Source organism: Lepisosteus oculatus, chromosome 22 (genome assembly GCF_040954835.1).
Source record: "Lepisosteus oculatus isolate fLepOcu1 chromosome 22, fLepOcu1.hap2, whole genome shotgun sequence".
Classification (NCBI taxonomy): domain Eukaryota; kingdom Metazoa; phylum Chordata; class Actinopteri; order Semionotiformes; family Lepisosteidae; genus Lepisosteus; species Lepisosteus oculatus.
This window is the reverse complement of record NC_090717.1, coordinates 2,555,707-2,568,278: the sequence shown is the minus strand read 5'-3', so window position 1 is coordinate 2,568,278 and position 12,572 is coordinate 2,555,707. Positions and strand designations below refer to the sequence as shown.

Sequence of the window (12,572 nt, the reverse complement as noted above, 5' to 3'; positions counted from 1 at the left end):
TTTAATGAAACTGTTCTGCATGCATTTCGTTTGCGTTAATGTTAATATTTGACCTTTTTGGAATATGTCAGATAATTCCTACCGAGCGCCAAGAAACGAATTTGTTTTCGTTGTACAGGTGGGAGATCGCTGCTATGATGAGGGTATGTATGATGCCGCCAAATTACTGTACAACAACGTATCCAACTTTGCCCGCCTGGCATCCACCCTGGTACACTTGGGGGAGTACCAGGCGGCAGTGGACAGTGCACGCAAGGCCAACAGCACCAGGACTTGGAAAGAGGTAAGGACCCATCTGGTGTGGTCTAAATTCCTTAATTAACTAGCTCGAAAAGGTTTCCCAAGTTCCCAGTGAAAGCAAGTGTTGGTACCTAAGCAGAACTGCTGCAAGGGTCCCGCAGTGATCGGTTTGCCCTTGTTCCGCAGGTCTGCTTCGCCTGTGTAGATGGGACGGAGTTCCGTCTCGCCCAAATTTGTGGTTTGCACATCGTAATCCACGCTGATGAGCTGGAGGAGCTGATCTGTTACTACCAGGTATGAACAACGCCTCTTGGGGAGCCTGGCGAAGCAGTGGTGCGGAGGTGAGGTGTGTCACGGCGTCGTGTTGTGCTTCTGTCCCAGGACCGGGGGTACTTCGAGGAGCTGATCGCACTGCTGGAGGCGGCTCTGGGTCTGGAGCGAGCGCACATGGGCATGTTCACAGAGCTGGCCATTCTGTACTCCAAGTTCAAACCCCAGAAGATGAGAGAGCACCTGGAGCTCTTCTGGTCCCGAGTTAATATTCCCAAGGTCAGTACCGGGCAGCCCGTTTGTGTTTCATTCTCCAGTCAAAAGTTGGGTTTACTTGAGTATGTCAGTACTGTAGGAAAGATTGTTTTTGATTGGCGGACAGATATTGTCAATGTCATAGCGTAATCACAAAAGCTTGTCTTGTACAAGGGAGGTTTGGAGTTATTGCTCTGCCGTAATGCATGTTGAATTTCTTCCCTGAATCTTTCTGCTGTTGTCAGGTTTGTGGAACAAGGATCTGATGATTTGTTTTCGCTGATTTCCAGGTCCTCCGCGCTGCAGAACAGGCACATCTGTGGGGCGAGCTGGTCTTCCTTTATGACAAATACGAAGAATACGATAATGCCATCATAACCATGATGAATCATCCCACTGATGCTTGGAAAGAAGGACAGTTCAAGGACATCATTGCCAAGGTATAGGAAATCCCGATCCGGCTATGTTATTTGAATATTTTGTTTTTATGTCGTGTGAGAGATTTGGCTTTTTATATACCTCTCCAGAGTAAGCTGTGTGACTTTTTTTTGCCTTTCCTTCCCAATAGGTGGCAAATGTTGAGCTCTATTACAAAGCCCTGCAGTTCTATTTGGATTACAAACCGCTGCTGCTCAACGATTTGCTGACTGTGCTCTCCCCTCGACTGGATCATACCAGAGCTGTCAATTTCTTCTCTAAGGTAGCGGGCTGCTGTTTGTGGATGTCGGACATGTGAACTAAAGAGAAGTACTAGGAAGCATTAACACAACTCAGGGCTATGCCTGATAATATAATTTGAACGATCTTTAGCTGCCTCTGTACATCTCATATGAAACAATAAGGCAGCGATTTGCATTAAAATATGTCAGTAGATTACCTTGAGAGGAGAAAAAGAATGTATTTTTTCTAATGAAGGCATTACAAATATTACACTTACTCCATATGCGAGTGATGTTGCATATCTGAAGATATGTTAGTATCTTCTAACATGCTTTCTTTCTAAACTGTGCTCTTGAATTTTCTGTGCCCGGGGAATTTGAGATGAGACTTGCTTTGTGTTTCCACTGGGATTTCCAGGTGAATCAGTTGCAGCTTGTGAAGCCTTATTTGCGATCAGTGCAGAATCACAACAACAAAGCTGTAAATGAAGCCTTAAATAACCTACTGACGGAGGAGGAAGATTTTCAGGTAATTATATAGTATTTGGTAATTTAAGGATTGACTCCAAACAAGATTGGCTTTGTCTCTTGTCCATGACTATAATCAGTTCAAATAAACACTTTTTTTCTTGAAACAGGCAGATAGTTGATACTCTTCTTGAAAATATATATGGGACCATCTGATTTCTCCCTAAGCAGGTCAAATATTGCTTCACATGGGAACAAGCCTCCTGGGTGCTTAATTTTCCTCACCCACGTAAGATACTTGCCCTTTCAGAGATCTGGGGCCTCATGCAGTAAATCGCAGCAGTGTGTCTTGCATGTGGAAGCACTCTTTCTGCAGGCTGAAAACACCTCCAGATACTGGGAGCATCTAGGCTCACAAACAGAATACAGCATGCAGAACAATTACGATGTGGTTCCATGTTGGAGTCATGTGCATATGTTAGTGACTAAAACAGTACATGCAGTTTCCATCACCAGTTACCAGGAGGTGTGAAAGATGTCAGTAATGTTCACTAAAGGGCTCTGAATTGCCTGTTATTCTCAGTGTGTTAAATCGAAGGAATGTTGAACAAAACCATGTTCATAAATTTACAGTAGTGTGCAGGAAAGAAAGGTGTGATTTTAACAAAAAAAGAGCAAAGTGCATAGAAGAACAGGGCATTTTTTCAAGTGTTCCGAAAGGCTAATTATTTTGCAGAATTGTGTGGTTGTCCACAACAAATTTTCAAAAGCTGCTCGGAATCTGTGTAAAATAATAAGTATAATCTTTGCTTCTAAAATGGAGATGTGCAGATCTGTGGATATTATACTACAGACAAAGCTCTGCTACTAATGCACCCTGTACACAAACAGAATAAACTGCTCTACAGCATATCGGTGGTAAGAAATTTAGTTGTTATGCTGGAAAGTGACTATACTTACCACAAACGTTACTGGCAAATTGTTAATCTGTCAAGACCACAGAAAGATGTAAATGAGAGACCATATGAGACCAGTCCTGGCCTGATCATTAGCTTATTGAATACAGGATAAACAGTTTAAAATTTCTACACAGTGCAGCTGCCTTCTGCCAGACAGTAACGCTGGAAATGTACCGTCTGATTGAACAAGAGGTCCTTGATTATCAGTTCTCGGTAGAGTCCGCCAGAGGCTGCTCGATCTGTTTGATTCACTAGGGTTCAACGGTTAACTTGATTTGCTTTCTGTCTTAGTAGATTTCTCACCACTGGTATGTTGACAGTGCTGTTTTTTAAGAATGTCAAAATGCCTTTTATCATTCCTCTAGGGTTTAAGGGCGTCTATTGATGCTTACGATAACTTTGACAACATCAGCCTCGCACAAAGACTAGAGAAGCACGAACTGATCGAGTTCAGGCGTATTGCTGCTTACCTGTACAAAGGGAACAACCGCTGGAAGCAAAGCGTGGAGCTGTGCAAGAAAGACCGGCTGTACAAGGTGGGCAACAGCTCCGGCCGTTTTCAGAACGAGAGAGGTGGCTGTCTGTGGAGTTAGCTGGCTCTCCTGGAGCTTTTTCTTCTGTCAGATCTCTCTGGAGATTTAAGCCACAGCACTCGGGAGAGTTCAGACTTGTGTAACGTCCCCGTGAAAAATGAAACACATGGGAGCTTACCTTGCAGTAAGTTAGTAGTGCTGTCCCGCAAAGACGGGGTCCTGGGTTCAGTTCCTGGGGTGCTGTTGCATAGAGTTTCCTCTGGATGCCCCAGTTTCCTCCCACAGTCCAAAGACATGATGGCTGGTTAATTCACTTCGGGGAAAATTGACCCTGGTGTGAGTGTCTGTCTGCCCTGCGATGGATTGGCGTCCCATCCATGGTGTGCCCTGCCTTGCGCCTGTTGCTTGCCGGGACAGGCTCCGGCTCCCCTTCCACCCTGAACTGGAAGAAGCGGTTAGACAATGGGTGGATGGGAGCTCAGTTGCAATAAGTTTTCGTCCCCACCCGCAGCGTATCTCCCAGTTTTTCGCAGAACTGCCCCGTACTCTGCAGTAGGTGGCGCTGCCTCGTAGAAACCCTGCTTTGTTGTGGCCTTGGCAACCAGGACGCGATGCAGTACACAGCCGAGTCCAAGGACACCGAGCTGGCAGAGAAGCTGCTGCAGTGGTTTCTGGAGGAAGGCAAAAAGGAGTGTTTCGCCGCTTGTCTCTTCACCTCCTACGACCTGCTGCACCCCGATGTCGTCCTGGAGCTGGCCTGGAGACACGACATCATGGACTTCGCCATGCCTTACTTTATCCAAGTGATGAGGGAATACCTTACCAAAGTAAGTGCTGTGAACACTAGACATAGACACCCTGGAATAGGAAAGCAGAGATCCAGCTCGTTTTACAAGCAGATTTGAAATATTTTGGGATTCATAGTAAATATATATAGTAAATAGTCAAGCTAAGCTTTTTTTAATAAAGGAAAAAAAATATTTTTCCCTTAAAATTTAATATATGCAGTAGTACTGCAGGCTTAGACATGGTAGGGGAGCATGCACAACTTTTTTTTAGCATGCTACATTTTTTTACAGATTGTTTTATTTAATTAATTTATTGCTCTTTTAAAAGTGGTGTTTGACTGGACTTTTTGAAAAAATCTAACCTTTCATTGTAGTAAATCTGAGAGCAGCAGTCATTTTTTTGTTAAATATTAGTAGAATTATTAATTAAATTCTTAGTAGTCATCTTTTAATGTGATTAGCAAGCATTTCAAAATGCAAACATTTACATCAATATTTTACGCTGCAAATGTATTATACATACAAGTATTTTTTTTCTTATTATTTATGGCTTAATTGCTAAAAATATCAACGTCATAAAAACTATAACCAAATCATAATCTGTTTTTTTTTTCTGTTTCTTTTTCTGATGATCTCCTGCTGCTTTGAGTCTGCAGAAGTATTTTTCAGCCAGCCCTCTGACTGTCCCTTCCCTCTCCACCCACAGTGATGCAAGCCATGACTGGGCCTGCAAGTCTAAAATAAAATTGAAATCTGCCCCCAAAATGCAGCCCGTGAATTAAAATATTTTTTTTTGCTCAAAATCAGCCTGTCAATTTTAAATTTTAAAGATGTGAAGTTTCAACTCTGAATTTTCTTACAGGTTGATGAGATTGCGGAGAAGGTGACGGTCTCTGTCTTTTATTTTTTAAATCTTTTTTCTGTTGTAACATAGACCTAGGTTTCTGATGTAGGAACCTAGAAGTAGTCCCTTCTGTGGAGAATGCCTAACTCTGATTTCCCTCTAACATATCTAATTCTAGCTTGCTTGCACCTAGATAACATGTACTGGAGTTAAATGTGATCATCTAAACCTTTATATGGAGCATTGCACTAACACGTGTTCACCAAAAGCACCTACTTCAAAATGTTTAGCTCAGTGTTGTGTAGCAGTGATAATGTGGTTTTCTGATGCTTCATTTAAAGACAGAAATTATATTGTTTTTAAATTAAAATGATGGTGTCAAAATGAAATTGTGGTCTTCACATGAATTACAGTAGTGTCTCAACATTGATGAGGGTTCATGCAGAAAACTTGCAAATAGCCAAATTCATATATAACCATGTCCACTCTTATACCATCTCATAATGTACTACAGTAGTATATATAGCATAAGCAACCCTCCCTTATATGGTAATGAAAGTGCTAATGCATTGGCTTTAAGTTAAATAAGATAGCATTGATCAACTGAAATATGTAGTTGGAAGTAATCAGCTAAAATAAATTACATGAATCACTCCTCTGTGTCCAACGGATGCCTACACTTTCACTGTCTGCCTCCATGATTAGCACGCTGCACCGTAATGAAACTGTCAGTGAGTAAACTCACCTCCAGCCTGTCATTCCCCACGCTGCTAACACAGAACCAGGAGCCTTCGTTAGAATCTAAACACAAGACCAGTCTGAGATGCAGATGCTGAGTAGGGGGTACTTGGGCAGGAGGCAAGGAGAGGCTCACTCACTAGATTCATCTCACGATCCTGGTCTTGCAAATAAGCAAATGTTAAGATTCACAGATGTTGAGACCCTAGTGTTTTTCACGTTTTCACAACAGCCCCCCCATCCCCTGTAAAGAAAGTTGTAGTTTCTTTCAAGCTTCTTATAATCAAATAATAATCAAATTTAGATTAACACATACAGTATAACAAGGTTAAAAGTTTCTCTTAATCATTGCTTAAAATCCTTAAACAGTGCCTTACCAACAGTGACCTAAACAATGCTTCTTAAACCTTGATTTCAGAGATATGGAGTGAAAAAATAAACCATTGGTTGTGGTTATATATTAATATATCAGTTAGTTTTTAAATCTATTATCTTTTGGTACAGTATGTAGCATACAAAGATAGTGTATCTTGCCTAATTATTCTTGAATACATCAGAAACCTTGCTTATTTGTATTTTAAGTTAAGCACTTTTTTTCTCAAAGCAGTATGTATTTTTGTTAATGGCTTTAGAAAAAACTCATTGCTTGCAAATTTTCATGCCTTTTTAGCTAGGGCACTAAGGTTTTAGTGACATTTACACATTTACACTGAGGCTTTTAGGTATATTATAAAAGCATGTATCTGGGTTAGATGTTTTAACACCATCCAGTTGCAGTACAGAAAGAATAAATACGTACTGTAGTGTCATTGAGATGTTTCTGTAAATTCTTAATGACAGCGATGAAGGAATGGCTACGTAATGCAAGGGTCCACATCTCTATGTACAACAGAAGCATGCTTGAGTTTTTTTTTTCTTGAAGAATGTATTAAGATTTTGTGCTTTAAGATGTAGCTTCTATTGCTGGTGCATAATACATTGCCGTGTTTTGGCATGGGCTGTTGGTTTTTGACATGCAAAAAATGAAGAAAAAAAATAACTTGAGATTAATGTGTCCCAATTCCAAGATTAAAGCTTGGTATCCCAAAAATGTCATGTCATGTATGTAAAACCGGACGTTTTAGCGGAATCGGCTCGTACACATGGAGGTAAAGTTCATAATCCACACAATTGCATGGGTTTTGCTCCCAGCTATGTTCCCGGTATTAAAGTAAACAAAACCTGAAACATCTGGAGAGATGCATAACTGTACTAAATGTAACTTACAGAGTATTCTGTCAATCCTTAAAACCCTTATAAGATTGCAAGGCCTAAGCATTTAAACAAAGTACCAGGGAAAGCCATTTGTCCAAAAGGTTTTGTTTGTTCTGAAAAGAATCAAATATGTCTTATAAATGTAGATTTTTGTTTGTTTGTGAGGTTACCTGAAACTATTCATATTCTTCTGGCTGTTAAAAGCAGTGACAGAGTTTCTCAATCCTTAACAGGATGTGCAAGACAGTTATTTGATTCTTTTCCTCCACTGATGCCTGTGTGTCTCTGTCTGATAGCTCTCTGCGTGCCTGTCTGTTAAACGCTGCCTGTTCATTGGTTTGTAGGTGGATAAACTAGATGCATCCGAGAGCTTGAGGAAGACTGATGAGGAAGTGGCCGAACCGACTCCAATCGTGTTTGGTACGGCCCCGCTGTCCTGCTGTCTAAATTACGAAGGCCTATTCCACTTTGCAGCCCATTGCACAGGGAACTGAAAGTTCCTGGTCATGGCCTCTTCCCTTACTGACTTCTTGCTGCTGCTGCCCCAGAGCCTCGCTGGTTATCAGTAACGGGTAAGGATGCAGGACCGCGGGACCCCAGTGGTGTGACGTGCCCTGTTTGTTCTTCGCAGGTCAGCAGCTGATGCTCACCGCCGGCCCCACTACAGTACCCCCACAGCCTGCATACGCACCGTATAGCTACGCAGCTCCAGGCTTTCCTCAGCCCACCTATGGATTCAACATGTGAATAAGAGAGCCTTACTGCTGGACCGTCCCTCTCGCCCTCCTTGCGAAACATCTGACTCCGGAGGCACAGTCTCTTCTGTTTTAGCTGAACACCATCCCTCGCGTAGCATGAAGGTCGCTCCAAAGGACAGCTTGTAATTGTCGATATTTATTACTCCCAGTATAATTACTGTTCCATTTCAACTTTTCAAGGAACGTGCAGCTTTTTTTTTTAAATCAATGTCTTTTAAGTCTGAACTACAGCACTGATGTAGAGGCGAGAAGGTGTCAATGTTGGAAAAAGAGTGATCTCTTAGCTACACGTGTACTGTAAGTCTGTTACCTGCTATCAGATAGGGAGGATAAGGTCAGTGTTTCTTTGGGGTGAAAAAAAAACCATTTGTTTAAATAGTTTCAGCCTGTGGTTTAAAATGAAATATACTGTCAGTCTTTGCATCTTAAAACGCTAGAATTTTATATTTCTATTGAATGTAGCCTCCTGAAAGCCCTCTGACTTGTATAACTAGACTCACTTTTTCATGAGAAAAACCCTCTAGTTCAAGTTCTGAGATTATGTAATATTAACTACAAAACATGAATTACAAAAGACTGCTTCAAATCTGGTTGAATCCCGTTCTGTATTCTTTATGACTGAAGGTTGACACATTTACACTTTGATCCTTTCCTCCCTATTGTTTTTAGTCAAACTAGTTTAAAGGTGGGTGTTGTTGATGGCTTTAGATTTGTATTAACAAATAGCGGTACAGAATTTAATACGGGAGATAGGTAATGATTATGAAAATTGAAGAATAAAATGTACTGGTGTCTGTGCATGTGCTGCCAAATTAATGTACAGTGCTACAACAATGCAAAAGACAGCCCATTTTCTGAAGAGAGGTGTCTGGTACTTTACCAGTGTTTTGTAAAGACCATCTATAGAGTATTGTTAAACAGCTGCAGTTTTGCTTCGGTAAGTAACCAGCAAAATGGGTTGACATGAAAGACAGGTGAACTGCAATTCTCACTATTAACAGCTTTGAAGAACGCAAAGAGAGGTGGAAATATATAAAAGTGTGCCACTTTTTCCAATAAATTATAATCATTTTAATGTACTGAAAATATTGTATAATTTATGGTAATGAACCTTGTGCTATTCCTAATTAAGCTAAGTCCAATATATTGTAAAATGGCGTGTGTCTGTAGTGTATGGTCATAGTCCTAAGTGTAATTTTTTTAAAAAATGGAACAAAACAAAAAAAGTATAAAATCTTTCTCCAGCACTTCAGCTTGCCCAAAAATGTCTGATTTATTTTTGAAAGCAGCAACAATGAGAAAGTGTGGGTCCACACAGGTGTTTGTTGTATTTTTAAATATGGCGACCTTGTCCCTGGGGAGATGAATAAACCGATTCTTTGCATGGGTACGAGAGGGGATGCTAAAGAAAACCGCAGCTCGGAGCTGCAGAGTCCTGGCTTGTGTCCCTTGCTGCACGTGTTGTCCAGACGTTTTTGGGATAGACCTGGGAGCATTTAGCAAAAATGTGAGCTGTAAGGCTTTTCCATTCCTGGCCACACAAGTAATACCTTCTGGAGGATGAATAAAGTTTACACCTGCTCTTTTGGTCCTGTGCATTTTTTTACTCTATAGATGAAAGTGGAGGGAGGTTCCTGGACATGTGGCAAAAGCTTTCAGTCATGTGCTTTAAAGAGTCTTATGGATTTGCTTTTTTTTCCCCCTCAAGTGAAAAGTTAGAGCACAGCAGTGTGGTGATTAGCGCTGCTACTGTACAGATCTTGAGTCCTGTGTTTGGTTCAGGACCTGATGGTGTTCTGGGTGGGGTTTGCATGTTCTCTGGTCTCCTCCCCCTCCCAAATACTGCTGGTTAGGTTAACCGATGCCTCTAAATTGGCTCTGTGTATGTGTTTGTACCATTTCATGGACAGGCGTCCTGTCCAGTGTGTGTTCAGACCCTGCGATGGACAAGCGTCCTGTCTAGAGTGTGGTCTTGTCGTGCGCCCTGTGCTTATGGGACAGGTAGCTGTGACTGTTCTGATCACAGATGGAAGGGAAGTACTACCTTTTATGTGCAATGGTTAGTTATAAAGTACTAAATTATAATGTACCGTACATGAATAAATATGCTTTGAATTAACTGCATAGTGTATACATTTGATTTACTTATTTTGTTTGATTTGCCATTCTATTGGGGGATGTATTTTAATATTAGTAGCAATGTTTTTTTTTCTAAAAAGACAACTTCACTTCCACCTATAGATTGTTGTAATGGTTAGCTGTTTAAATAAGAAATTGGGTAGGTGTTACAAATTTGTAATGCTGTAAAGATGTATTATGTGTTTGTACTGTATAACCAAAACTGTTCAAATAATTTAAAATGAGGATCCTATTCACTGCCCTCCCCTCAAGACAGTTACATGCACACTTGCCGCAGAATTTGTAAACTTCATAAAGCACTATGAAATGTAAAAATAAGCCAGAACAATGATAGGTGCTCATGTTTTATGTACTGTACATCTTGTATACTGTATCATGGGGAGCTGTGGATCATTGTGCATTTGCTTCAAAGGAAATGGAAACTCCATGCTTAATAATAGAAGAAACAGTCTCAGCTGTTGAACCTTGGCACCTGAAGAAGCCTCAACAGCTGAGATGTTGTTTCTAATTTGTAGCATGGGCTTAACCTTTTTTTGTTCCTATATTATAGATATGTTGATCTTAAACCTCAGTGATAATCCTTTGAAGTTGTAGAATATTTAAATGGGCAGATTGTTCAGGACTGATCAGATCACCCCAAGAGGCAGATGGATGTGTAATTAGTCCAGGTGGGGGGAAAAGAAAATCCCAGAAAGAGCTCACATTCTATGTTCCTCCTGGCAGGAGATCGATACAGCGCCTGCACGTTTCTACACTTCTCCATTGGCGTGTGGAACCTGGACTAAGTGCACTTCTGTTCCCTGGCTGGATTAGGTGCTTCAGTCGAACGTGGTACCATCAAAGACAGGCCCGGAGCTGAGAGACCACCAATCAACGCATGACCTATAACACCCTGCAACTCACCACTGGCAGCCCACTGAGGCTCAGCAGGTGTGAGCCTGGCCAGTACCTGGACGGGAGACCTCCTGGGGAAAATCTAAGGTTGCTGCTGGAAAAGGTATTAGAGAGAATAGTAGGGGCCGCTCACCCTGTGGTCTGTGTGGGTCCTAATGCCCCAGGATAGTGACGGGGACACCATACTGTAAAAAGGTGCCGTCCTTTGGATGAGACGTAAAACCAATGTCAAGGTCCTGACACTCTGTGGTCATTAAAAATCTCAGGACTGACTCGAAAAGAGTAGGGGTGTTACCCTGGTGTCCTGGCCAAATTTCCCTCTGGGCTTTCCCAATCGTGGCCTCCTAATAATCCCAATCTCTGAACTGGCTTCATCACTCTGCTTTCCTCCACACTGAGAGCTGGTGTGTGGGGAGAGGACTGGCACATCATCCAGGTGGGGCTGCACACTGGTGGTGGAGGGGATCCCCATTATCTTTAAAGTGCTTTGAGTGGAGTCTCCAGAAAAGCGCTATATAAGTGTAAGGAATTGTTATTATTGTGATCTATGGGGAGGTCTGAGAGTTACAGCAGAGCTCAGTTTGCAGTAATTTGAGTTTGCACATGCTCATGCTGCTTACAGAACTCTATATAATGGCGGCTGCCTTGCTGGAGGAGAGTGTGACAACGATGCTGTAGACTCCCTACTTTCCTGACGTGAGGCCCAACAACAATTTGTGGGATGAGCAGGAATGAAGTGGGATCCAAGGCTACAAGGCCAGTGAAGAGATATCTGTCCAATCTCTGCAGGAATATTGCCCTGTTCATCAAAATAATCAATTTAGCTAATTTCTGTTCAATGCAGTATCAGTGTACCCTCTAGAAAAGTGTCATTTTCCTCATAAACCTAGTGACGTCTTACAGTTCTAAGTCATGCTTTTTTGTGATGTCCTCCAGTTGTGATTACTATAGTTCTGTGAAATAAAGCGATGACTATGGTTATCATCGGAATTAAATGTTTCATTCATGAGCACAGCAGCATTTGGAATTTGTATTGATGATTTATGCATGGCATTCGTACCCCCCAAAAAACAGCCTTGGTTGAATTATTTTAGCTTTAATGATTTAATCTATTGTGATGAAGTGAAGAAAATGATATTGGTGAAAGGCTTCCAAGTTACCGACCACGTGTAAATTCATAGCAATTCAAATGCTAACAAAGTAAAGAATAGAAAAAAAAAGATCGCAAAGATCGCAAATCAATGGAATTCGTGTGGAACTTTCTCCATTAAGTCTCTATTAACTAGCTTCACGTCTTTGGTACTGCAATTAACAGCTCACGATTTAAAATTCTTTTTTAAAGAAACATGATACGCGTAGCATAGATAAACCGTGACTTTTAAAAAGGAGTTGAAAGCGTGTTTAAGTAGGCCTTCAATGATTTGCAAAAAAAACACCCAGTACAATTATACAGAGCGCGGCTGTACAGTATGGGGAAAGTGTTGTGGAAAGTTTGCAGCGTGGCAATAGCAACACTGCAGCAGAATTCTGCGACACCAGCCTACTTGTCCGGTTTGGGGGTGAAGAACTGTGTATGGAATATTTTCTAAAGCAGTCTGTCATCTGTTAAGGCAACTTTGTTTTTACCAACAGCAGCAGGCAGTTTTTTTTAACATTAAATCCGGCTGTACTTGGTCTGTAAGACAGACGGCCGGCTGTCGTGTGCTTCGCTTCCTCCCGGCCAAGCACCGTTCTACCTTAAACGGACGGACTTGTTGTTTGTCAAGGATGTGA

General features: G+C 41.5%; 1 protein-coding gene across 6 annotated transcripts in view; it reads left to right on the top strand.

Moving 5' to 3' along the window:
- The window catches only part of cltcl1 (clathrin, heavy chain-like 1), a 37,213-nt gene extending 27,323 nt beyond the window's left edge, over positions 1-9,890 (top strand). For 2 of the 6 annotated variants that reach the window (XM_069182347.1, XM_069182346.1), the window contains exons 23-33: positions 119-283; positions 427-534; positions 622-789; positions 1,056-1,205; positions 1,334-1,465; positions 1,843-1,953; positions 3,217-3,387; positions 3,990-4,211; positions 5,035-5,055; positions 7,353-7,428; positions 7,640-9,890. In XM_069182347.1, coding sequence (XP_069038448.1) covers positions 119-283; positions 427-534; positions 622-789; positions 1,056-1,205; positions 1,334-1,465; positions 1,843-1,953; positions 3,217-3,387; positions 3,990-4,211; positions 5,035-5,055; positions 7,353-7,428; positions 7,640-7,755 — 1,440 coding nt within the window. In that variant the 3' untranslated portion in view covers positions 7,756-9,890. Of the gene's footprint in view, positions 1-118; positions 284-426; positions 535-621; positions 790-1,055; positions 1,206-1,333; positions 1,466-1,842; positions 1,954-3,216; positions 3,388-3,989; positions 4,212-5,034; positions 5,062-7,352; positions 7,429-7,639 lie in introns of all 6 variants that reach the window. The other 4 variants (XM_069182345.1, XM_069182343.1, XM_069182348.1 and 1 more) reach the window with 2 other exon arrangements.
- The last annotated feature ends 2,682 nt before the right edge of the window (positions 9,891-12,572 follow it).